Genomic DNA, 27,222 nt, shown 5'->3' with positions numbered 1-27,222 from the left:
AGAGCAGACAAGGTGTTGGTGTGCTTGGTAAGACACCCAGCCCCAAGGAGAAAACCTAGACCTGAAATGTCAGTCTCTGCTGCTGACATCACATGCCAAAAATGACCCAAAGCTTCCAGAAAAAAACCAAAGAGAATGAAACCTGAAGTTGATTCTACTAAAACAACCATGAAGACCTCTCCCATGAGAGATGCCCTGTGCTTCCCTGGAAGCCAGGAGCCTCCCTGTCTCGGACTGTGTCACCAGAAGCATAGGAGAGCCTGGCCCACTTGCATTTACCTGTCTTGGGGAGCACAGCATGGTCTTCAGAGGTGCAATGCCCGGCTGCCCTGCAGTGCTCCCTGCCACCCACTTGCCTGCTCAAGCTCTGGTCCTTCCCACTGCCATATTATACCAAGTCCAGCTAAGAGTGATACCGATTAGTAAATGATGCCCTTTGCAGTGCTGCTGTGATGCTCCACGCATTTTGTATTTTTGCATACTGAGCCAAGGCATGGGAGGTGGGTCCTGGGGAGGAGGATGAGGCTGACACAGGGCCTTTTAGAGATTTGGGTTCCTCCTCAGGTGTTCTTCGTCGCTCCCATGAGGCAGTCCCACTCCCTTCTTCCAAAACTGGCATATGGCTCTGGCTCCAGGAACTCCTGCACATGATTTCCCAGGCTGAGCTCAGCCTGCGTGTGATCAGCTCTCATTAGCTGTCATTAGACACAATCTGGAATCCCAGAGCCTGCTGGGTCCTTCAGCTCCACCATCCCTTGGCTGCCCGGGGAACAAGAGAGCCTCGTGCAGGGACTGGGCCACTCCAACCCAGTGGGTGAATGGGGGCAGTTGCATCCCCCAGTGCTGGCAAGTCCCCACAGCATGGCCACCTTCCTGGGAGACACTAAGTACCAGGAACAGGGAATAGGCTGGGAAGGTGAGTGGATGTAAAAAGCATCCTTCAGGGGGGGCAAAAGTGTGCCAAATTGTGGTCACTTACCTTGGGGGTGCCTGCTGCCATGGCATCCTTCAGGATGGAGCTCTTGCTGCCAAGAGAGAAGAGAACAGGGTCAGAGTCACAAACCCACTGCGGTGGGCAAGGGGATGGATAGATACTTCAAGGGATCTCGTGAGGTCAAATAGCAAAGTGCATGGCTACCCTTCCCTAGACCAACGAGAGCCTCCTCACCATGACCAGAGGGGCACGGAAAGGAGGGCAGTGCCGACTGTCTCTCCATCTGGAATAAAATGGTCCTACAAGTGGACCCCCCTAAACCCAGACACATGATCCAGAGTAAAATTCTGACTCTCCCCCTTGTTGTGGGCTTGCACAGCTCCTCTCCTAGCCCTGGGTAAAAGCAGGGAGCAAGCCCGCAGGGGCATGGGGAAGAAAGCCAAGGAGGGGGGAGAGGAGGTGGTGAGCTCTGCATAGGGTCAGGCACAATAAAAAAAAAGGAGGGAAGGAAAGGGAGGGAGATTAAATCGACGTAAGAGCAAGTGAAAGAAGATCCCCTCAGCTCCAGCCATGCTGTGGAGGCAGCTGCTCTGCTGGAGGCTGGAGTGATTTGTTAATTCAGCTTGTTCCCCATTTAGCAGGGAAGGAGGTCCCTGCCACAGCGCTCCTCCTCGCCTGCCCTCGCCAGCGGGAGATGCTATAGATTTAATAACAACTTCCCCCCTCCAGACAGGTTAAACTTGAAACAATTACATATCAAAGCCGACATGGCGGGGAGGCCTGCACTGTAATTTTTTGGTTATTAAAGTAATCTCTCTCATGTAAATTCTCCTGCTAACATGCTGCAAACAGCATTAGGAAATAAATTATTTCCCCATGATTCGATTTGTCAATGCAAAGCACCTGCAGCAGGCAAAAGGCTCTTGAAATATGTTGCCAAGCCCAGTGCCTGTGCTTGTAAGTGCTCGCCGGTGGGGCGGCTGCCTCCCACTCCCCATAGCCCCGGGGAGATGATGGATGGGTGGCTGGGTGGAGGGGGGAGGATAGCAGGGGGAGGTGGAGGTTGGGGAAGGGGGGGGAATGGAATTGTGTTTAATAACAAAATTTGTATGCAAGCCTGCATCCCAGGCTAAGGATGAGTGATCGGCAGCCAGAAAGTATTAAAAAGCCTCGCTAAACAGATGCTGACAATAGAACAAGACATATCAAATCAGATCTACTTCAGAAACATTAATATACACACGCACACACGCTCGCCCGCGCGCGCGCACCCGGCTCCGCACACCCGCGCTCCTTTCTTCTCAATCACAGCAATATGGGAGACATCAATAAATTTTTATGAGACTTTTAGAAGATCAACACGGTACTAGATGTGACAAAAAAGCAATGTGCCTGTCATGTTCGCTTTGTCGGGGACACTTTAGCCCCAGATGCTGAGCTGCAGTGCCAGCGGGGAGAAATTGAATTTGGCTGGCTTTAATCTGCCTTGATTTGGCAGATGGCTGGGTGTTATGAAATGAGCAGGGATGGAGGAAGGTGTTTTCTCCCGGGGCTACGGTCCTCCTCCTCTCCCAGTGCCACTGCCCTCGCCCCCTACCCCGAAATGCGGGGAAACACAGTTATTCACGGCCATCAGGTCACCCCAAACGCCACAGCTCTGCTCCTGGAGAAAGTGACTGTTGTTCCCGGGACCACCGACCGACAGGCTGGGGCATCACCTCCATCACAGCCCCCCTTCCCTGTGGGGATGTGCTGCCAGATGCTTGCTGGGAGGTGCAGGGTGCCCCTCATGTCCTGGCCCCCATCTCTGCCCCCACGACTCTCCGGAGGTGGCACAGAGCAGAGTCAGTCCCTGCTGCCCCCCGAGATGCAGCCCTGGCACCACCTCAGCCCATGCCCAAACACGTGCAATGGGAAAGATTTCCACCCCCTTCCCCATCTCCAGCGCTACCTTGAATTTCTCAATCGCCCAAAGTGTGAAACAACTTTTTTTTTTTTCTTTTATAATCCAAACGCCAGGTTAAAAAAACCAACTCATTTCCTCCCTTTTCTTGTTAAAGGTGTTTAAAATCATTCCTTTTTGAGGGAAAGAGGAAGAATCTCATTAATTCCTCCCAGAAATGGTGTTAGTGCCAGGAAACTGCAGTTTTCAGGATGAGAGTTTCTCTGGCCATCTGAAAGCCCAAGCCTCTTCTGTTGGGTCTGATGAGGAAGGGGGCTGACTTAGATAACTTGGCAGAGTTTATTTTATTCTTCATTTGGAGGACTATTAAGAACAACCCCCCTTTCTTGCAATTTAGCCCCACTCTATTGCTCATAAGAGCTTGCAATTTGTTTTTATTTATTTCCAGAGATGATTCAGGAATGCGCACAAGCTCTGGTCATCCAAGTCCCAAGACGCTGCAGTTTAAGGGTGCTCTCCTCCACCCTGCTCAACAACCCCCCAAATTACAGTGGCTGCAGCCCCTGCACCTCTTAAGGATGCTGGCAGTGGGCTGAGAATCGAAAAGCCGTCAGCAAAGAGAAACCTTCCCCTCCATAAACACCGCAGACAAATTAAAAATGGTAAAAGGGAAATCAAGACCTTTAAAGTTCAAACACTTTTCAGTGCCTTTTAAAGTTTTTTTGCTCTAGGCCCTTGCAGAGAGCACAATCTTTGGAGACCTTGGGATTCTCTTTAATCACCCAGCCAGGCTGCAGTGGTCTGAAATGATTACACATTTACATAGTAATAACCCCAACACTCCCCACATTATTTCATGGCTAGCATATTTCCACTCGGCGAGTGATCCATGTGTTTTAAATTATAACCTGTACATAGGAAATTAGTTACTAAGTACGATATTCACGGGCTCGTCTGACACTTCTAATTAAGGTGATTTACACAGAATTATCCTATGAAATAAAAAAATGGTGTTTTGCTAGCTAATAAAATATAATTACTACCCACTTTTATAAGTTACAGTTAGTTTTAATCTATTTGGGGAATTGTTTATCTAGTTCATTACAGCAAAACAACTCCTTTCCCTTTTAGGCAACCCCCCCAAAGTACCAAGGAAGACAAGAAATGCCCTGGAAAGACCCAGCGATTTGGGTAGCTGCCTTCTCTCTCTCTCAATAACTTTGAACTTCCAAGCAACATGAGGCTGCTTCCTCACTGGCTCCCTTTCATGGTGCTGAGACACCGGTTCTGGCCATGCATTCCTGCATCCCCACACGTTTGGGTGCTCTGCACCTCTCTGGGGGCAACATAAGGTCCCTGCTTTGGTGCTGCTGGAGGGCTCTGCCCAGCCCTGCAGCTGCATCAGCCACTAACAGGAGCTGCACAGCCAGGTCCCCACGTGCTCCAGGGCACTTGCTGGGGACTCATCATTCCGCTATATTAGGGCACATCAGCTTTAAGAGGAACATTCACTCTCAGCCAGGCCTTCCACAATGAAAGCAAGACTCAGGCTACACCACAGACATGCAGATGTCTTTTAACGCTAGGCAGATATTTGGTTAGGAGCATCCCCAGATGCAACTGGGTATCCCTTGGCATCTCCCAGAGCAAGCCCCAAGGGGGCTGTTTAGACCCAGTGCTTCAGCCATGGTGTCCAAAAGGGCAAAGAGCAGCTCAGCACGATGGATATGTTCCCCCCTTACCACAGTCCTGGGGTTTCTCTATCCCTGCCATGGCTGTTATTACACACAATGACCTTCAAGCTTCTTTATTTTCTTTCTTACGGTCCTGCGTTTTAAGATGTGCTTGCCATAGGAAAAAAAAAAAAAAGTGTTATGCAACGAGTGGTATCATCCCCATGAATGGAAGCTGCTGCTTCCCACTTGGAAAACCCAGGGTGTGAGCTGAAAGTTAAGTGATCTGACAGCGCTTTACCATGAGCAAGATGGTACTTGTCCTTTTCCTTTAAGCCCTTGCTCTTGCAAACTGTTGTAGGAATCTCAGCTTTCCTCCAAAAGAAAAGAGAAATTTTATGGGTGCCCCAAGTCAGGAGACAAGCAGAAGCCTTACTTCCCATGGCAGATGGCCCATCAACTGCCAGACAGAGGACCATGACCCAGCGTGTACTCTTGGTGCCCAGAGCCCACCACATGCAGGCAGGGCCCTTGCTAACCCCCCAGCCCAGGCAGAGTCCAGTGCCAGGCAGCTGCCCCAGGGAAGCAGAGGCAGGAGCTTTCCTTCTCTGCACTCACCGCAGCACGCACACTGACTGCCACAGCACTGGGGCATCACAGCAGCATCCCTGAGCAAGGGTTGGAAAGCTCTGTTGTAATTGTAGCTACAGCTCGAGTGAGGAGAGCAAGCAAGCGAGTGCGATGTGCTCAGAGTGGAAATCTGAGCACAGAGCAGTGATGGGACTTGCCTGAAGTCTCGGTGCAGCAACAAAAAGGCCAGAAGCAGCTCCGATGCTGTGCTTCAGCCCACCACAGCCTCCTGGGCTTCCCAAGCATGTCCAAATGAGATTTCTGCAGAGCCCCCACCCAGGGCAAGGTAGGTCTTATGGTGGGCAACCATCGAGACAGGGCTAAGCTCAGTACCAGGCATGGCAGCCACCCCCAGCGGCGCTTCCCACACATAGTAACAACTGCAAGAGAAGTTCCTTGAGCTCAGGTGGTTACGGTTGTTTGTGCTTATCCCTTAATGACTTTGCAGCCAGAAGAGGTTTAAAGAGGTGGTAAGAGAGCTGCTGCCACATAGCTGGTGTCTTCCAGCTCTGCAGCTCTTCCACAGAATACGTCTCAGCAGCCCTCCGGATTTGACAAGCACCAGCCAGAGCATATGCAGCTCCCACATGAGATCTTGCAAAGCCAAAAGGTTTCTACAAGCTGTAGCCAACTGATATATTTCTTAAAAAAAAACAAAACAAAAAATAAAACAACAAAACACCAACCAAAAAAAAATATCCAGTGGAAGCAATTTATTTTTAGCTGCAGGACTCATGGCTTGAGCATGCAGCCTTGGGACGGGAGCCCCGGCAGCAGAGCAAGCCTCCTGCAGAGCTGTGTGGATGGCAACACCAGCTGTAAATAAGCAGTTGCCAGGTAGAGAGGGAATTGGATTTTTGTGAATGCCAGTTTAAATAAGTGGAAGTGTTACTTGAAGCCTAAATAGGAAAATGGGAGTTTGATATTTTTTTTTTCTTTCTTTTTAAACTACATGAGGCCAAATCATCACCTCGCTTCATGTGACAGTCCCCAGCATGGCTGGATGTGATCCATGCCATCAAGGGAAGCACACTGGGCTTTTTAACCTGCTGTGGCTGCTCTAGTGGCACCTGCATCCCATGGTGGGGAAAGGGGCTGAGTGATGGTACAAACTGCCAAAGACGCTGGAGTCAGGAGCAGAAACGCCCTGCACCTACAGTCCCAGCTGTGCCTCCTAAATGCTCTGCCAGTCAGTATTTGTGAGAACTCAGCGCCCAACACAGCCAGCTGTGACAAACCTGGCTCTGCAGGGCAGCCACCCACCTCCCCCAAAGAGATGAAGCTGCAACAGAAATGCAGCAGGATCATAAAACACTGTGGCATGACCTGACTGTGCTAAAATCCGCTACTTACTCTGTCCCAATCACACCCTTGGCTCTTTCTCCCCCACTGGGTTTTTAATTCGTTAACCCCTGGTACACCATGCTCCTGCTGGGAGCCCCCACTCAGAGTGGGTGACAAGTTTCTGGGTGAGGATGTGACAGTTCATGTGTGCGGGGTGAAGCAGGAGGCTGGGGTGGGAAGGTAGTTTCATTTCTTTCCCACTATTTGAAAAGGAGGTAGCTGGAAAAATAAAGAGAAAAGTCGGAGGGAAAGGTCATGCATTAGATTGATCTGGGGGGCTCTTTGCTACCGTGGCTATAATGACTGTTTAATTATTCCCAGCTCACATGGCAGTTCAGAAGAGGCTCCGAAAGAGGCATGCATCGCTTCAGGGCAAATAACTGACCGAAGATTTATTTCTCACCCTTGGGTTTCGACGCATCCCTTCCCAGACTTCCCACTGCCCTGGGAGTCAGCGGCAGAGGAAGGCTTTGCCCTCGAGGTCCCAAACCTCAGCCTGCAAACCCCAGCCCTGCAGTCAGTGGGCTGTGGGTACTGTGGGTCTGAAGGCACTTCAAGGAATGTTCATAGCACTCGGGGAGGGCACTGCATGAGCCAGGGGATACATGACCTGAAAATTTTCTGGCTCGCTGTGCTACCCTGGAAGCCCTGACCCACAAGAAGTGCTCTCACGCACAGGCTATGGGCAGCAGGTTCTGCCTTCCCTGGGGTCTGCGTAGGGGGAGAGGAATGGGGCATCTCTGTGCAGGACAGGCAGCCATGTGGCTTGTGCTTTCTCCGCTGGAGAAGCTGTGGATGAAGGGTCCAGGCTGCTGTCATTGCCACCCTCTGAGTGCGTGGGAAGAAGCTGGAGGGTCTCTCTTCCCTTTCTGTCCATGATTAATCTGCCACAGTGAGGGGCAGGGACACAAATCAGAGGGGGGATGAAAGAGGATAAATCCACGGTATCAGCAGCACCACATTTGCTACATAATAAACAGACTCCTCTCCTCATAAATTTCCCTCCATTCCCCCATGGTTCTCCGCCACTGACACTGACAGGCATGGAGCTGGACTGATCCTGGCCTTTCTGGTGTCCTGGCTGGTGGGGAAAGCTGTGGCTCTGCCGGGGAAGTCTGGGACCCTTCACCCGGGCTGGCATCCTTCACTCCCTGCACCCAGTGGGGTGTAGCAGGGGCTGTGGGACAGCATAGCAAAGCCCCATCCAGACTCACGGGCTTTAGACAATGTGTGGGACACCTGAGTTGACTGTGGTGAGGTGATCCATACCAGCACGTGGAGTGGGTGGGAGAAGTTCTAGAGGCACCAAGCACTCTTTAATTTACTTGGTATTGCTCTCTGATATGGATGCTCTCCATATCGGTCTCTGCCAGGTGTGGCTTGTCCTCTCTCCCTGCCTTGGCACAACACTGTGCCCTCACTCCTCATTTTGGCAGCAGCCAGCTTACCCACTTGTCCTCACACCATGGGGGGACATGACCCTGTTAGCTGCCTCGGTATGGCAGGTGGCCCTGCACCCTGCTTGGGTATCACGGAGGAGCTGACACTTCCAGCCAGGTTCCTCCAGTGATGGAGTGTGTTTAGTTTAAATCTGACATGAGTCACACTGCTGGAGAAAGCTTCAGGTGATGCCACTTCCCATGCCCCTGGGGATGCATCTGTGCATGAATCTGGAGACCCATGACCCCAGAGCTGAGGTTCCACGCTGGACATCTCTGCTGTGGGGTGGCATGAGGTGCCCTGCTGCTGCCCCAAGGCAGGACCTGCTCCCTGGAGGCTTAGGGCAGAGGAGGGTATGAATGACCCCAAAGCTGCCCCCCAAGCACTGACCTGCCCCAGCAGCCTGATTTTGCTGGGAGATGTTGGCTGCAGGACAAATCCTGGATGCTGCATGCGCGGCGGGATGCCGCCATTTGGGTACTGGCTGCTCGGTGCCGCAGTCAGGTCTCTCCCTGGAGCAGTTGGGCATTGTGTGGAGGCTCACGGCTGCCGGGAGACATCACAGGTAATGAACTGCTTGGCTGAACACCTCAGAGGGTCCAGAGCCCTCCGGGAAAGCCTGCGGGAGTCGCGGGCTGGCTGGATGCCTTCGCCTTGGCCTGGGGAGAGGGTGCTGCAGGGGAGGTGCCCAGTCCTGCCTCGCAAAGCACTGTCAGGCACTTAATAGTGCCTGTCCCCACTATCTCCTTGGCCTGGATTTATGCCTTGAGGGGTCACCTCTGGTGAGACTCTAATAACATGACTTTATTAGCTTTCTTGTTCCTTCTTTAAGATACAGGGGAGGAGGGCAGCGGCACCTCGGGAAGGAGCGGGGGGCATACGGATAGGAAGCAGCTGCCCTCGTGATTCCCCTTCTCAGTGACAAGGGGGAGAGGGAGAAAAATGATGCTCCCTCGAAATTTATCATGCACCCAATTACAATGTTAATTGGCAAGTCCCAGAAATCAATTAATTCGCAAATTTTTTTCAATTAAAAATTAAGATAAATCATAAAACATTATTAAGCAAAGGCCAAACTCCATGAACTTTTTTTTTTTTTTAGGCATCTGGTTTTTTTTTTTTAATTTAAATAAAAAAAAGAGCTGTGTTGCCAAAGCCCGATGCCCTTGAGTGCCTTTGCTGAAGCGCAGGGGGCTGTCATCAGCAGGACTGGGCTGAAGACAGATAAAAAAATATCGACCAGTCGGACACACTGCTTCTGCTTTATTGATCAGGCGGGAATTTAACTTGCTGTGCATATCCACCGTGTCAGCAAGGGCCACGGGCGAAATTAAAAGTACTTGGCTTGGAGATGTCGCCTTGATATTGGGGGGTGGGGAGAGAGGGAGGGAGGGGGAAGAAGAGGGGGAGAAAGGAAAGAAAGAAAGGAAAAGAAGAAGGTGGAAAAAGAAGAGGGAAAAAGAAGGAAGAAAAAAAGACAGAGAAGTCGAGGAACAGGAGGCTACAGTGCCTGCTTTCCCCCAGTTGCAATCTTACTCATTGGCCAGGGCTCCTTGCCCTCTCTGGAGCGCTCACAGGTGTCTACCACATGCAAGGAAGGGACTTTGCATGTATTTCAAGGGAGCTTTGGAAAAAAACCCTTCTCACTCGGAAACGTCTCTAATCTCACTCCTTCAGAGGCTGGGGGACCTGCAGTGTTCGCTGCACATGGAGTCTGGGGAAGTACCTGGCCGTCAAGTTAAAGTCCCCAGGCATAAATCAAGGAGACCTGAGGCGAGAGCCATGACCCTGGTCTGACACATGACAACAGAGCTAATTCGGGTTTTACACACTCTATTTATCCTGCTGGGCCTGGCAGCACAGCTGCTCGCCCTTCCCAGAGCAGCCACCCACACCAGCCCCAAGAAGGTCTCCTCCAAGAGCCCTTTGGGGCAACACAGCGCCCAGCAGATCCCACTGCAATGAAGCAAACCCTTGCTGGGGCAGTGCAAGGAGCAGCTGTATTTAAACATAGGGTTCCCTGAGCAGGAGCAGGGTATGAGCCACCTCCCATAACTTGTTCTGGGTCCTTATCCTGACCGGGAGCAACACAGAAAGCCTCTGGCATTTGGGCATGCAGGGTCCATGGGGGTGGTGTGCTTCTCTCCTCGTCCATCACCAGGAGTCTCAGGTGCAGACTCTGGGCAGGGGGTTAGCATGGGATGAGTTTAATCAGAAAGACCGTGAAACACTGGGAAATAAACCTGTGAAAGGATGTGAAATCCAGGATGCATCTCCAGCTGCCTGAAGTCATTTCTCAAGGACAGTGACTCTGCCTGGAGTGACCAGGCCACCTCCCAAGGTCCTACAGCCTTCATGTTGTAGCTATATTGCCAGCTTCCTCCTTATTCATTATCCCACCAGGCCTGGAGCTGCCTCTGTCCCCCAAGGAGAGCTACCGCTGTGTCTCTTTGCATAAAAAGGAGGTGAAGCCCCCCCCGCCCCGAGCAGGGTGAGGATGCTCAGTGCAGTGCCAGGAACTGAGGCAGCATTTTCTGCTTCCACCCTGGCTGCCAAAGGAGGGAGGATTAAGAACAGCAAGAGGAACAGAACGCATGTGCAAATGAGGGAGAGGAAGCTTCAGAGGGATGCCGAAGGAAGATTTAAGCCTGGGCAGAGGTGCGTTGAGAGCTGCTACAGGAGCTGGAGCACCACAGCCCCATGGTTGGCTCTTTTCCTCTGACATGAATCAAAGCTGGATCCAAGAGTCAAGCTAAATCCCCCATCTGGGCACTTCACCTGCTTTGAAACGGGCCCTCCCACTGCACCTTGCTCTGCCCTCCTTTGCCTGACGCTGTTTGTTTCCTCTTTGTGACAGCATCTTTGAGGTCACCAGAAAACAGCCTACAGCATTTCCCAGCTGCACCAAGGTGAAAGACCCGTGTGCCCTCTGTGTTCTGGGAAATGCTTCATAATCAGAGAAATTATTCCTGGACACACCAGAAGGGACATTAGGGGGAATCAGTAGCTCCTGGGATGCTGGGTGCACAGGGATGTGTCCCCATGCTCCCACCACAGTGGCAAGGAGAAACAGGAGCTTCTAGCCCAGGCTGGGAACAGTCAACAGGTAAGCACGGGCTTTAAAACACAAATACGCTCAGATCAAGTATTCAGTGTGGAGGAAAGAAAGGAAGACGAGTGAAGAAGGGGAGAGTGTGTGCAGCCAAGGGGCACTGTGAGAACAGCATCACCCCCCACCCACCCACCCAAGCACACCCATCCCTGCAGGCGCCCGCCGAGCCCCCCAGGCAGCTGTTGCGCTGCCATGCCCGGCTCTGGGATGCCATAGCACAGGCACAGGTAATATTACAGCATGGCATGAGGATACTGCTGGCTACATCTGCTAAGCTTAAAACCCCCTTTAAATAAGGCGAAAGAGCTGAGATAGTCCTGTCTGGGCTCACACTGTCCTTCAGCTGCAAAAGCAGGAACAGAGCTGGCACAGTGCAACTCACTGCTCCAACTTCTGGACCATTCCCCAGCTATAATGATACACCTCATCCTTTTGGGGAGGTGAAATCACAGCTCTGAAGCATAGGTTTGGTGCTGGTAATGCAGTGAAGAATCTTCTAGCTATCACACAGGGAAATAAAAATGCCCCCTGCCAAATAAAATTTTTTAAATGACTACTGCATATTCAAGAACAGAGCATCGTGTTATTAAAAACACTACATCCAAAGGCACATTCCCAACCTTCAAGTGTTTGACTCAGCAACTGTAATATTTGTAATGACTTTGTAAAGTTTTTTAAATGGCCAATAAGTGCCTCTTCCCCAAACTCTAGAAAGCACCATGGAACCATCAGGGACCACCAGCTGAGGCAGGCTCCACAGCTCCTACTGCCTCCTTTACTCCTCTCCTGTCCTCAGATTCATTTTCCCTCCCCCTTCAAACTCAAACCATAGCCTTGAGCCTGCCCCTTCTCCACCCAGCCTCCCCCACCGTCAGCAGGTTGTCCTCTCCCATCACTGCCCAGGGAGCAGCAGGCAGGGTTTAAGGGTCCCCTGTGCAGCACCACCTCCACTCATAGTATCTACCTGCAGTGACATATGCAGCGTATGTGCACACACTGGTACGCACATGGGGATGGGTGTGTGCGTGCCTGTCCTGAGGGACAACCACGGGTGCTGCTCTCGCACCCTGTGCACTCCCCGGGTGGCCCTGGGCTCGGGCAGCGCGTCTGCAGCTGAAGCACTAGCCGAAGCTTGGAGCTGGGGCTATTGACAACTCCAGAAAGAGCCTCACATTTCAGTGTGCTTTATTGCAAGCTTCTAATACGGAAAGGTGTCAAACAAGTGAATATGAATTGAGTGAGGGTAGGAGACCTACATCTAGTGCACAGATAAGCTTCATGCGCACAAGCCAGGAATATTCATGTATTCTGCAGTGACTAGCCTGGCTGGGGCACAGGGCACTGGTGTACACAGAGGGTCGCTGTTATTATTTCTTATTTTTGCCTTGGTGGCATTTAGGTGCTCAGCTGGGGACTGGCACATTTTGCTCTCCGAGCTGTACATGCAGAGCAAGGAGCACATCCCTTCTGCAGAGCACCGTGGGGCCACCGCTCACCCACCTCCCGCTCTCTGCTGCTTTGTGCTTGTGCTCTGCAAAGGTGAGCTACTAGGTAATTTCTCTTTGGAAGAGGAATACCAACGGTCTTGCCTGGCAAGAGTTAAACCCCATAAAACCAAGGCTTGTAGTTTTGTTTTCTTTCAATTTATACCCTTCACTTAAAGAGGGGGAGGAGGGAAGAAAGGAGGGGGAAAAAAAGAAAGCCAGGTGACATATTCTAAGAGGGAGCACCGAAAACGTGTTAAGCACTTCAAAATCTCATATATTCAATCGGCCTCTGGCAAGACATCTGCCTAATGTTAGCGCTTAAATATCCTTTTCCATTTTACATGCATTCAAGTCTCATTTGAGCGAAATGAAACGGTATTATTAAAGGGAGATTTTGCACAAATGGCCTGAATTTGACATGTCAAGTTCAATGAGGCTGTTACATATGTAACACCGAGAAGGGCTCAGAGGCTGCCGGCTCTTGAAACAGCGCCAGTGGCTCAGAAATGAAATTTGCATTCAGAGAGCCTTGCCTCACTGCACGGAGCCGTGCGCGGGGCTCGGCCAGACCCACACGAGGTGGAGGAGCCGTGGGGCGAGCACAAGCAGGTCTCTCCCTGTGCTTTGCGAGACTGGACACACCAAGAAGGCAACAGAGCTAGAAACTTGGGTTCCTTATTCCCGCTCAAGTCTGTTTTTTCAAGGAAAAGCTTGACTCTGCACCGGGGTTGGTTCCTCCTGAATGATGCTCAGGCGGTGATGTTGTTAATGATGTTGACGGCCAGCATCCATCCCCTGGGCATGCTTGGCACAGGTGGGTGCTGCCCTGTGACTCAGCATGGCTCCTCCTGCCTTGCCATGTGATGCTTCAGATGGGTAGGTTTTGAGATGTCCCTGCCCTGAAGCCATGACAGTCACATTGGCACTGCCCATGGGGAAGAAGGGCTGTCCCTGTCCCCGAGGGATAGCAAACCCCACCCCCACCAGCTGAGCAAGGGGTGCATTGGTGTGGGTGGATTGCAACCCCAGGCTCCTGGTGAGTGGGGACTGTGTCATCCAGGTGGCTCCTACAGCTCCCTTGTAGCTCAGCCCCAAGAAGCTCTTGTGATCACGTGGAGGAATCCCTTTTGCTCCTTCCCTTCCTCTGCCCTCCTCTGAGCGATGCTGAGCTCCCTGCTCCCATGACCCCTGAAAGCTCAATACGTGGTGGAGAGGATGATGTGGGGCAGCCCCTCCACTTTGCTTCTCCACCAGCCTCTCTCCTCCTCTTGATCTGTCGCTACAGCAGCATCTCAGCTGGCTCATCCCACCACACAGCCCGGTGGGGAATCCTGGCATGGGGAGCTCTGGTGCCACCGCAGGAGCTGATGTGGCGCCCGCCAAGTCTCCAGTGCTGCAGGCTCAGCGGGCAGGAGGGGATCTGCCTTCCTAACCCCAAGCACTGGAAATTTATGATTTTGTTGCAAATCATTAAGGTTTATTAAAACTTAACAGCACAAGCCATGATTGGCTGCATCCTCTTTAAATTAAAAAAAAAAAAAAAAAAAAAAGACCCTTGGAAAGCAGCCCCCCAGTTTGCTTCTCCCCATCAGACTGATAAGTAACAGCTGCTCAGCCATTTCGGTAACAAGTCGGTATTGGCAGGGAGCGGCCAGGGCTGCCGGTGCCCATCACGTTTATAGGCCTACATTTTATTTTTATGTTTATTGGGTTATTTGAGATCATTATTAGTTTCTCTCTCCTCTTGTTGATGTGTTCTTGCTCCCGGCTCCTCCAGGCAGGAAAGGTGGGGGAATGGGAGATGGAGCCACCCGCTAGACCGAGCCGCCCTGCTGGAGCCGGGCAGCACCCAGGACCTTGACCCACTCGCATCCCACTGCCTACTGTTGCTGCCCACCCTGCCTGCCCTGCCTGCCCTGCCTGCCCTTCCCACCCTGCCTGCCCTGGCCCCTGCATCGCTCCCCTCCGGGACTGGGAGAGACCGTCCCTGTGCAGAGCCGCTGTGTTACAGATTAGACTCCATCGCCTGAATCCATCGACTAGATTGAACGTTATCTATCACGCTGCAGAGGGAGTCGTTATTTAATAATTAATAAAGACCTCTGATTCTTCTTTGCCGCCTGCATGGCCGAGCGGAGCGGGCCAGGGAAGCGAGGGCAAGCTGGGGAGAGCTGTCTCCTCTCAAACTGCTGCTGTTATTTAAAGGAATAATGCCATTCTTTTTCATTTGTCAGCTGGCCCACAATGGCCCTTGTCATGCTTTATGATTTAGGGTTTCCTTTCCTTTCCCATTAAACGCCACCTTCCCATCACTGCCTCGCGCCAGCCAGCCTCCGCTCCTGGCTTGCGGTTTCAGTTTCACTCTGATATTGGCCCAACTTCTTTGATGGGCTCCTCCGAGCACTAATTGCTTCTGTTCATTTAAACCTGTTCACTAATTTGCAGTGGCCCTTTATTAAGTTGGATGCAGCCCAAATTACACCATAAATTATGCTCACAAGAGGACTGGGTGTCGCAGGGGATAAATGGGCTGCCTGTTTCCTGCCCCCCTCGCCCTGCTCCACCTTCCTGTGCAATGCATGGGGGATGCGAGCCTCAGCCTCAGGCTGTGGGTGCCAAATTTGGGAGATCGGAGCCCAGGCCCATCTGAGGAGGACTCTTTTTCTCTGGCTAAAGCTCCCTCCTTCTTCCTTCACCTGCAATGGCTATCGCTCAGTTGCAAAGGAGACCCAAGCCAGGCAGGGATGGTTTCTTGCATCCTCTGCCCTACGCACAGCCACGTGCACCCCCTTGCCCTGGTGCGCACACACACACACACTGACACACACGCTCCCCCTCCTCTCTTACCACCTGGTGATGTAACTTTGCTTCTAGTCGGCAGTTTGATTCCTTTCCTCACCTTTTAATGACCAGGGAATTCATTAATAATTGAAATAAACACACTTTTTTCCAAGGCTGCCGAGTTTTATTAAGGCAGGGGCATGGATCTGCCAACCCTTGACTGCAGCCATTTCCTAAATAACTGCTAGCAGTTAAAATGCTATTATTTTTGTTATTTTTTTATTTTAATAGAGGATTTTGCTCTGCTGGGGAAACCAGAAGGGAGCTGAAGGCAGCCGAGGGGTGGTGCATGCTGCTGCTGCTGCAGGCCTGCTCCATCATGGGACATGAGCCACAGCGAGAGTTGCTCAGCCCAACACATGTCCCCAGTGAAGGAGGTGTCCGTGGCCTTTGAGAGGCATTTCTGCCTGGCTTTACCATTGTGGTGAACTCCAGGGAAATGTTTCTGCCCTGCTGGCCAGCACTACCTCTCCTCTATCTGGTAGCTGTGGGTACCACCATCTCCTCTGCCTTCTGCAGGTGCCTGGCTGGCTAGCCAGGGATGCTGGTGAATCCCAGGGAGCTGCTTACCTGATGTTCAGCTGGGTGAGCTTCTCCAGCTCCTGCTCCATGTGTTCCTGCAACTCGCCAGGGCGCAGGAGGACCTGGCAGATAGGGCAGATCGGAGCCTGGCTGTCAAACAAAGTCGCCTTCTTTTTGCCTGTGGGGAGGAAAAGAGGGGAGAAAGCTTTAGCTCTGACCACCTGCCATCAGCATCGCCTGCGCTCTGCCCTGGTCCATGTCCTGATTGAGGTCTGAAACCAAAAGACTTTATCCCAGTATAGCCCCATTTCTCTCCCCATCGCATGCTCCTGGGGCAGGGACTGGCTCTGTTCTGCAGCGGGACAGCAACTGGCACAACAGCATTCCAGCCCTGGCTGTGGGCCCTCCAGTCTTACGGCGAGAGCAACAACAGTCACATTTTGGGAGCAACCCTGTGCAACCCCAGCTTCCCCAGTTTGCCGTGCAGATGGTGTGACTTGAGGCAAATGGATGAGACAGCACTACCCTCTGTTCCCATTAGTATCATAGAATCTTTTAGGTTGCAAAAGACCTTTGAGATCATCGTTAACCCAGGACTGCCGAGTCCATCACTAAACCATGCCCCTAAGCACCGCATCTACACATTTTTTAAACACCTCCAGGGATGGTGTTTCCACCACCTCCCCGGGAAATAACTAATAACAATGAATTAAGAAGAGCCACCTTCATCCTCCTCAGCACTCCTGAAGTCGGGTGGGTCAGGATGACCCCCACGAAGGGCAGAGTGATTCTCCATGGGCACACGACGCAGAGGCAGAGGATGCCCCATGGTGCCAGGCTGTGGATGGCAGGGAGCAGGTCTGGATGCTCGGCACGGCCGTCTCAGTGGTCACCAGGGACTGTTCACCCTGCCCCCACACTGGGATGGGGCCCCTCACCCTCCCTGCACCACCTGCAGCTCCGGATCCCTCAGCCACCTGAGCCCTGAGCCTCCTGGGGCTGCATCATCCCTAGGCAAGATCTGGGGGTACCTGTGGACCCCGATCCTGAGTGGGGATGAGCCCCCACTGCCTCCCACCAGCCTCACCCAAACCCTCCCCACTGCTCCCCTGCCCAGCCACATCTCCCTGGTTCACTCCCTGCTCCGAAGCCAATTTCCTCCAGCTCAGAAACTTTATTACCCCCTCTGTAAGGAATATACAGCGTCTATTTAACATAAAATAAAACTCTAAAGCAAACAATGAAGTTTCAATAAAACAGAGGAGCCCGCAGGTCTCCAGGCCCCCCTCTCCCAGCTGTATTAGCAGCTCTGCTCATGAGAGGGCGTGCGGAGCCCGGCTCAGATGGCTCCAGCCGGGGGAAACATGCTTTATAGCCGCCTGTTGTCATCTAATGTGAACCCTCCTGCTGGATTATTTATTTATGTATTAGACATGGATCAAATTGGTTAAATCTGAGTGAGAGGCAGTAATGCACAATAAAGCAGCCGGCACTGGATACGAGGGGGCTGCGTGCACCGTGGCCTTCCAATCAGGAGCCAAAAGGTGCCATTTTATGGCTCCTAACGATGGCAGAGCCCAGTTAAATGAATCCCCATTAAAGGAATAGACCTTCTCAAAGTATAAAATATCGGTGTGAGTGCCTTTACTAGGTCCCTGCTGCTCACTGTACAACCGCCTGGTGCAGGCACTTAATGAGAGGAAGGGTCTGAAATAAGTTTGTGAGTCACCTTGGCTCATCCTTGCCTTCTAGCAGGACACAGCGTACGTGCCCGGCAGGAACGGGTCTGTTGCTGGGTCATCGCCTGCCCTTTTCTTCAGCCTCCCTTTAAGAGGTGGGGGAAACTGAGGCACGAGGGGCAAGTTGGGGCAGATCAGTGCTATGGGGCACCCCCTACCTTCCCAGCTTCCCCGTCCACTGGCAACTCTCCCATTTGCAGAACCAGGTGGAAACCCCAGCCAGTCTCTCCTCTGAACTTGAGCTGCTCCTGGTGGCTCCCAGGCAGAGCACCAGGAGACCCCAGGCGCCTTGGCTCCTCATCCCTACCACCCTTCTGCTGAGAAGGACACAGTGTGCAGCCCATGCAACTGGGAACATCTTCTTCTCTCCTCCTTGCCTCGTAAGTAATGTCCAGAACTCAACCCAAACCCAAACCAGCTCCCGCTGACCCTTGCGGGAAAGGTCGGCATTTCAGTAATTCCACCTTCCTCTTGGAGCTTTTCCACTTTTGTGTAGTGGGGGCCCAAAATAGTCCAGGAGCGTCCCCGACCACCTGCTATTTATAACCCCAACTTCGCAGCAAAACAATGGAGCTGTCTGAGTCTCCCTCCCAAAATAAACAGGCAGCCTTTGAGCGGACGGGAAATCCTGCTGGATCCCCGCTGTGGTGTGTGCAGATGGAGGGGTAAACAGGCTGCCCTCCGCCCTACCACACCGCATCCCCACTCGGGGGGGCATCCCTAGCCCAGACCATCACCGTGGGGCCCGTGAGCCCCCCTCGTCTGCCACCCACATCTTGGGCTGGTGGGGCAGGGGTGATCTCAGCAGCACCGGAGGGTGAACCGTAGGTTGAGCATCCCTGGGTCTCTGCTTTCTGGGGATCCCAGTGGGGTTTGTTTGCTGGGGTAGGTGATGGAGTGTCCTGGACTGCAGCACTGGGATAAGCAGCCTCGGACCAGGAGGTGCAGCTGGGGTCCCTCCTGAGGACCAGCTCTGTCGCACCAGGCTGGTGGCTTTTTAACCTCCTGCATGTGCAGCTCCTTGCTCCCTGCTTGTTTTCCAGGGCTCTTCCATGGGGTGCATGTTTCTAAGCAGAGGTGACTTTGATTTTCAACAGCCGGGGCAACCAGGAGGGATCTCGGGCCATGGGAAGGAGCCTTGCTGCCTTCCACGGCCACTCCCAACCCCAGCCCAGGCCAGCAGGAGAAATGAGCAGCAATAGCTTTACCCACCAGCTACATTAACGATACAGTGACGAATTCGTGCTAAGGAAGGATGTGACAGCTGTCACCCCACATCCCTGTGTCAGCCAGGGATGATCCCCTTGCTCCAGTGAGTGCGGGAGGCTGGTGCTTGCACTGAAGCAAGGGCTTCCAGAGGGGCAGGAGAACAGGGACCTGGACATGCAGCCAAGTCCCTGATGTACAGATTGCAAAGCAGGAGACAGAAGAAGCCCCAGCTCCTGGCCCAAGGGGCTGACAACTGTGTTTTTGCAGGAGCAGGGCTAAGCGCAAGTGACAGGCAGAAGGGAGGGATCATCTCCCATGCCAGCAGGACACCTACGCAAGCCTCCCCAGGTCTGTGAGACCCACCGCACGCCTGCAGTGCCACAAGAGGCTGCCACCAGGCTGCGTCTCCCCAGATCAGCGGCATCCACATCTGCAGTGTGCCCCAGAGCCTGGTGCACGCCCACGCTGTGGTGGCTCATGCCAGGCAGCAGTGCCCAGCTCCGTGGCATGGGCTGTTGGGTTGTGGGGAGGGAGAGGATGGGCGCTGTGAATCCTTGGGTTTTGTTTGTGAATGCAAGGTGGAGGGACGTGCATACATCCCGCCTTCACTTTCCAGAGCAGGGACATCCTGGTACCCATGAAAAAGCAAAGGGTCCTGCACTGTGTGTGCAGCTGGACCGCACTGGGGTGTAGGTGCTTACCCTGCTCAAGGGAGCACAGGAGATTGGTCTGTCCAGGCCAAAATGAAGCCAGCATATTCCCGAGTGGGCTGGACCTGTGTCTGCCCCAGCAGTGAGTGCTCCCTGCTCTTCCCTCCCTGTCCTGTGCCAAACCTACTCCTGGGAGACCCTGAATGGCTCTTTTCAGGCTTTTGTTTTTTGGCAGCTGTGTTTTTGTTTTCTTTGCCCCTCTCTCTCCCCTTCGCTCTCTGGTTGCTCAGCAGGCTCAGCTCCAGTGTTTACCCTCCTCGGCTCTGCCCGTGCTTCCCCTGCTGCCGACCCCCTGCTCACCAGTGCCAGAAAGATGAAAAGGCAGAACCTTGGTGCTCCCGCTGTTTGCATGGTCTCCTGGGCTCCGCGGAAATGTTTAACTCCAAGTGTTGAAACCAAATATTTCCTGCTCTGAAAGCAGAGGGCTGGATGCACAGACGCACCCCTGCACGGAGGAATTTATCCATGGGCTCCGTCAGAGGGCATCTGCAAACGAATCCCAGCTCAGGTGGGGACTGAACCGAACCCTCCTGATCCTGCTGGGGACAGAGGGCCAGATCCAGCCCTCAGTCACACTGATATGGATCCAACATAATTCCCCTGAGTCCTCTGAGTCAGGCCTGGTTCACCGCAAAGGTATTGCTAACGGGATCAGGGCTCCAGGCTGGGAGCTGGGCTGAGGTACCGGGGATGCAAGTGTGGCACTGAACAGGCATGAAGGCATGAAGCCATCCTCACTCCCACCCTGCGTCTGTGCCCCAGCACACAGGGCTGACAGCCCTGTGAGGCATTTGTAGACCAGGACTTAGTCACTTGGAAGACAGCTTTCTCCTCATAAACAGGACAGGGAATGCTGTTTTGGAGAACATTTACATGAGAGAAAAAGCCCACCAACAGCACGTGATGTATACAGCCCCTTGTCATTACACAGCACGGAGTAAGTGATGCTCCCTAGCCACTCTGAATGAGCAAAGTTTACAAGGCATGAGGGCTCACTCTGTCCAGGAGCTCAGCAAATTGCCAAATGAATGAAATCAATTGTTTATAATACAATTGCTTAGCTCCACTGATGGCTTATTGCACAGCCAGGTGCCTCCCCAGGGACTGCCACCATGGGTGACACAGGTGGTGGCAGCGGGTCAGGAGCACTGATGGAGACATGTTCCCTGCTGGGGATGCATTTGCTCTTTCATAACAGCCCTTCGTTGGGCAGACCCCAGGGCATCTGCCCACTTTTCGGATCACGTCTCCACACCGTCCTTCCTCACAGCCCTCTGAAACTTGTCCCCAGGAGGACGAGCTCTTCTCTCCCAACACTCGATGTCTCCTACTCAAACTGTTTTCCACTTCTCTGAGTACCAAACTCCCCCTCCTCTGAGATGCCTCCCTCCATCTCACCCTCCTATTTCCTCTCTCTCCCTCTTAAACACTCCATCATTTAAACCCAATCAAAGCCAGTTGATCTGAAACTCTTCTGAATAGAAATGACCCCGTGCTGGGGCCCCGCGGCCCCGCGCACCGCTTTGGGGGCTGCGCTGAAACCAGGTGGGTGGTAATGGAAGTGCTGACACAGGCTCCTTGACAGCATCACCACTGCCAGTGCCTGTAATAATCCCTCCCGGCTCCCCCACAACTCAGTTTCCGCGGCGATTATTTTCCATTCGATGATGGGCTTGCTGTTATTTGTGTACTGATAGCAGATATCTTGTGTGACAAGCCTCCTTTCCTTCCAGCTCAAAAAACAATAATTCAAAGAAAGCCCCATATTAGCTTGGAAATAGCCAAATGCTCACTCTTCTCCTGGTGAGCCCGCGCTGCAGCCAGTGAGGCTTGCAGAGCCCTGACAGTAAGTGACAGCCAAGGGGCTGCACCACAGACAGGGGACAATGACAGCGGTGGGGTGAGGAAGGTGGAGATGGTTCAGGTGTCAGTGCAGAGCACCCCAGAATAACAACAGAGGCAAATAGTATTTGGTAGTAAAGTGAGGGAGCAAGAAAAAAGTTGCTCATCGCTCTACCACCTCCCTGTTATTTACTGGTGTGCTCCCAGTGCCATCCCCATGGGATTGCATCCTGCCTGCTAGGTGCCACCTTGGATCCTGCTGGTTTTGACTGGAGCCAAAAGGTGCGTGGTCTCCAAAAACCTGCACATGGGGGTGGCTTGAGGTCAGGGCATGTCCCATTCCTTCCAGCAAACCCTTCCTCTCCCTTGGACTCCTGGCTGGCTGTGGGATGCACACCTTGGCTGTGTGGGATGCAGACCTTGGATGTGTGGGATGCAGACCTCAGCTTGCTGCCCAGGTCCAGGTGCCTTGGATCCAGCCCCTCCTGCATTTGCTCTGCACAGGGCGGCGGAGAGCCAAGCACCAGCGACAGTGATGAGCAGTGAGGTAACTCCAGGTTCGTGTGCCGTGGCTGTGTTCAGTGTCTGGCTGTAACAGCATCCACAGCACGACCTAACTCTGCAAACACCCCACAGTGCAGTGAGTGCATCCTGATCACTGAGGAATCACCCTGCATCAAGCAGATCTGCTCTTCCCTGGAGCACATGCTTTTTGGAGGTCTGTGCAGGCAGGAAGGGAGCAGAGGTCTGGAAAAGTGGCTTTTCATATAAGAAAATACTTTTGAGGAGTCACTTCTCTACTCTTGCATCACAGCGCAAAGCTGCTCCAGGGCACCAGCAGAAGCTGGGCTCAGACTGTGCTGGACATGACACGGGGCCACCCCTGCCTTCAGTCTGGCAGAGAGGGGCACAGGGGTGGATGACAGCTGGTTTCATGCAGCTGGGGTGTATAAAACAGAGGCACAGACGGACTGAGGGACCTCTACAACCTCATGAGCAATGTGGGGCACAGCAAAGAGCTGAATTCAGCCCCCTGCATCCCTGCCAACAGCCTGATCCCCAGCACTGCTCCCTGCTAAGGTGCACAGGCTGCCAAGCAGCTTAGAAAATACACTTGTTTCTCCTGAGGCTAAAAACTACAGAGGGATCTAAGGCAGAAAAGCTTGCTGAAATATTCATTTCCTTCCAAGGAAAAGAGTTGCTCTTGTAGCTGCCTGTCCAGGCAAGCTGACACTGGAGAGGACTGGTAAACTGGTGTGGTGTCACTGCCACACAGCTAACTCCAGTTGGGGTGATCCCATGGGCTGCTCAGTAAAAATGCATGTTCACCCAGCACCCTGGGCTCTTTGGAGGCTGTTGCATGTCCCGTTGGGTCCAGCAACACATTTCTCATGGTGGGTGGCAGCCTGGCAGTGAGGAGAGGAGAGGAGCGTCCCTGAGCATCCAAACCCACCACTCGTGATCCTGGTCCTGGCTCTCCATCTGTGGAGATCATGGCTACCCGGTGCGGGGCAGAGGAAGATGGATTGAGCTGGGCAATAATTTAAGAAACTGAGTGAGTCTGTACATCCAATCACTTTACAAATCAGGGGAAAAGGAGAGAGGAGGAAAGGCAGGAGGGGGGGAGAAGTGAAAAGGCCGCGCAGGGAAATGCATCACAATTACTGTCTCGGCTCTAATGAGGAGCCTGTCATGAGGCTGTCATCCTGCGGAAAGCCACCTACTCAGAAAGATTCAATAAAAAAGTAGCAGAGAGATAAAAAAGAGATATATTTCAGCCCTTGCTAATATTCTTTTCATTTGTCCCAGCACAAAATAAGATACTGCACTTAACCGGCTCGGTTAAAATGAAAAGGGGGGGGGGCGGGAAGGGAGCAGCATTGATCAATACCACTAAAAGCCGGGAGACACGGTGATGGAGTGCAATTTTTTTGTCTGTGCTGAAGCATAGCAGAGGCCCGGGCGGGGTAATTTATGATTCACACGCATGCTGGCTAACTAGAGGCTGACAAGACAATGAATCCTCGATGAGAGGGCCGCGGGCCGCTGGGAGAGCTGGAAAAGGAGAGCGTGACAGGGACCTGGAAGGGAGAGGGCAAGAGGAGGGCTGGGATGGGCTGCGGTCCCGTCTGCCCACGGTGCTGCTCTGGGCTCCATGTGGGTCTGTAGAGCAGAGCAGAAATGCCTCCCTGGGCTTCACAAGAGAAAAATAAAGAAACACCGACAGCAAGCCAAGCAGCTGCGCTGCTTCTTTCCCTGCCCTCCTTTCCCGCAGCTCCTGGCCGGGCAGGCTGCCCATGCTGGCTTCCCTGAGGAAACATGTTAGTGCCTGGCCACGGCCTGTGCTGGGCTGGAGATGGACCAGACTGGGACAGCGGGGACAGGGGCAGAGACAGATGATCCCTTTTCTGCTCCAGCTTCTCTGGTGAGTGCTGGTATGAGTCTGGGCAAGCTCAGGACCACAGAGCTGGACCTTCCTGCTGCCACCTGCCCTCTGCCCTGGCAGTGAAACTGGAGCCTCCTCCAAGCCTTGTCTCCAAAACACACAAGTCTTGGGGAGCAGCTGAGTTTCCCCAGCACCAGTGGGATCCCTGGCTTCAGCAAACATGGCACAGCAGAAATGCTCCTGGGGGAATCCTACAACTCTGTCCCTCCAGCCTGGGGGATGTCCTGGAGCATGGTGCACCTCCTTCCCCCCCAACCTTGAGCTGCCCTCCATCCCATGGGTCTTGTCATGCCACGCAGCCAAGACTGGCCAGGCTATGGACAAACCACCAAGGGCCAGTGGGATCCAGGGACCATGCCTGCAATTCTGCAAACTCTGTGGCCCACAGCCAGTCCTTCCTCAGCAGAGCTTGCAAAACGAGGCACTGGGACCCGCACACTTCCCAGCAGGCAGGCAGCCAGGCAGGAGACCCCAGGGCTCCTCTTGCTGCCTGCGCCGCGTATGCAGTCGTGGCTGGACTGAGTGTGGGAATGGCTCTGCCTCCTCACCGTCCCTCTTCCTCCTCCACCTTGGCCACCTGGCTGTGCATCCAGGGCTGGCAGCCAGGTGACATTCACCAGCGGGCCTGGCCTCTGGCCCCGTTTGCTGTTACAAGGGTCACTTTTTGTCCCTTGTGGAACCAGCGCCCCGAGCTGGGGTTCCTGCTGACCCAGTGGGAGAGAGCAGAGACAAGGAGCTGTGTGGCTGCGTTGCCAAAGCGGGCCTTGATTATCCATGCTCTGCATCCACTCTTGGGATGGAAAGACCTGGAGCAAAATACCTTCTTTAGCTGCCAAAAAATAACAGCAGTGGGAACTAGAGAAGGTGGGAGTTTCACAGGAACATCCCCGTGTCTGGCTGGGAGCCCATAAAAGAGGTCTGATGTCCTAGACACTTTTGGACTCTGCGCCATGCCCAGATTGCTTCATTCATACCAGAAACTTGGATGCAGTCATGAGTGGGAGCGACAGCCCTGCACAGGGGCTGGGGGAGCGCTGGAGGGGCTTTTCCCTCCTGGCCTCTTTTCACTGTCACACATCCCATCTCCCCGCAAAACCTGCAGGACAATCCTGCACCAGACTGTATCTGCTCAGCTCTCGAATGCCCTGTCCTCCTGCTCCTCTGAGTCCTCGCTAAAGGGTCTGGCCACATCCTGAGAGACAGAATCAGCCTGGAAATGGGACTCTGCCTTCACCATTGGCAGTGCAATGAGAGCCCGGGGACCACCCCACTGCCAGTGGGCCAGGGACTTGCTGTCGGTCCCCCCGCAGCCCAGTGAGGCACCCTGAGAGGGGCTCCAGCCCCATCCTGCGCCTGCAGCAGATGCTCACAGGCAGCCATGCTGCTCCCATGCCCTTGACTTGGAGGGCAGCCTGTTAAGTTGGTGATATACTGATACGCCTATAATTTGAAGGGGTGATGGGGCAGAGTCTTTCCCTGCCTCCCACCCACTCCCTCCTCCCCACTTTCCAGCTCCTCTCCTCTCCTCCCTTGGGGGTGTGTGGGGCATATAGCGAAAACACAGATATTGAACTGTCAAAACTATTTCCTACAAGAAAATAGATTCATCAGCTTGCAGCACGCAGGGTCATTGCCACATTTTCCCCTCGCGCCAGCACCTGCACATGCCGGCGCATACCCAATGCCTCTTCGCAGCACCGGCACTTTAGCTTGTAGCTCAGGGCCCTTAAGTGACTTTGAGAAATGGATAATCGATTATAATTCCACGGGCCTCTCTGCAGATTTATCCAGAGAATGTATAAAAGCCAGGGATTGGGAGAAGCGGGTTCTTCTGGCCAACACGTCGATTGCCTGTGCTCTCCGTGCCCAGCTCGGAAAATCGCATCCCGAGCACGACTCTGTTTAATCCATCAGTACACAATCAATGCACTCTGTAATCAACTCTTGATCACTTAATTTTACACATGTTGGCTGAATCCCTTTGTTTAATCACTAGATCAGGCTGCCTTGTTGCACTGCCCCCTCCCTGCTTAACCCTCCCTGACCCTCATCCCCCCCTCCACCGGCACCACCAAATGCAGCCCAAAGCCTTCATTTCACCTTGAGGAAGAGCTCCCATGAATTTAGAGAGCTGTGAGATGGCAAAAGAATGGTAGAAAGGAAAACAAAGAGAGTAAAAAATAATGCCGGAGAGAAAGAAAATATTTTCCCTTCTGTGTCTTCTGAGAGCTTGTCCCGGCCATTTCCACCCACACAACAGATCTGCTGGGATTTAAAAGGGGGCTGGATGCTGGGATATGCACACCGAAGACCTGCAACATCCCGGGGACAATGGGCACGCTGGGGTGTCACCAGGCAGAGGCACCAGCCCATGATGGGCACTCATCACATGGCTCCCCTTCATCCCGGGGACAATGGGCACGCTGGGGTGTCACCAGGCAGAGGCACCAGCCCGTGATGGGCACTCATCACATGGCTCCCCTGGCGGCATCTCGCTCCTCCAGCATCCTCCCCCCCGTTATTATTTTGACTGTTTTAGCATCTGAGGCCATTATGAGCAATGGTTCTTGATCTTTCCCTCCCAGAGGCATCCTTGGGAACATCGCTCCCATCTCGCCGGGGTTCATCTTCCTTTTTATGGCAAGAGCACGACCCTCGGGTTGTGAATGCATGTAAACGCAGCTATTTGGCATTTTTAGCGTGATTTGTGTCAGTAGCCTGATGCCACCTCACTCTTCACACATACTTCGCCGGCACGCTAGGGTCAGCGTCCGGGGGATGCTCATAGGTGGAGATGTCTGACTGCCCGACATTGAAATGCACTGGGATTGTGCCTCATCCTGTTGTCAAATAACCCTTTCCAAGAAGATTTTGTCACATTTTAATTCCGTGATGAGAACATGAAGGCTCAGAGATAAGGGGACCACATACTTGCAGTCCAAACATGGGCCATTTTGACTGGTTGTGTAGGTCACGCAGCACCATGTTCCTCCTACCCACGCAGCGCTGCAGTCATTCATAACCCAGTTAAATCTTCCTTTCTCAAGAAGCCTTGATGCTGCCTCTAATTTGGCACGTGGAATAACTGCTGCTCATGCTTGCAAGAATAAAAGATGGGATATGCTTGAACAAGAGGGATCTGGAAGTGCAATTGCCAGGGGAGTGTGCAAATGTTAGCTTTGCACAGGAAACTCGCCCAAAACTGTGTGTTGACACCAAGAGGCCAGTTGTAGGACAAAGCAGGCTCGGATGTTTAAAGAGAATTCCAGTTGCTATCCTATAGCAAATAGTCTTCAAAGAGCCCCTGGAGCTCTCAGCTTCTCAGCATGGAAAGAGGAGCTTGTACAAGATGAAACGCAAATAAATAGTTTACCATAGAAAAGATATCCA

General features: G+C 53.0%; 1 protein-coding gene across 3 annotated transcripts in view; it reads right to left on the bottom strand.

The window, feature by feature from the left end:
• RNF220 (ring finger protein 220) overlaps nucleotides 1-27,222 on the bottom strand; it is a 229,157-nt gene that overhangs the window by 73,137 nt on the left and 128,798 nt on the right. For all 3 annotated transcript variants that reach the window (XM_040610517.1, XM_040610516.1, XM_040610518.1), the window contains 2 exons: nucleotides 15,935-16,064; nucleotides 980-1,025 (listed from right to left, as the gene is read on the bottom strand). In XM_040610517.1, coding sequence (XP_040466451.1) covers nucleotides 980-1,025; nucleotides 15,935-16,064 — 176 coding nt within the window. The remainder of the gene's footprint in view (nucleotides 1-979; nucleotides 1,026-15,934; nucleotides 16,065-27,222) is intronic.

The sequence above is a fragment of the Falco naumanni genome, chromosome 11 (assembly GCF_017639655.2).
Source record: "Falco naumanni isolate bFalNau1 chromosome 11, bFalNau1.pat, whole genome shotgun sequence".
NCBI classification, from domain to species: domain Eukaryota; kingdom Metazoa; phylum Chordata; class Aves; order Falconiformes; family Falconidae; genus Falco; species Falco naumanni.
The sequence above is the reverse complement of the archived record's forward strand: the minus strand, read 5'-3'. Positions and strand labels throughout refer to the sequence as shown.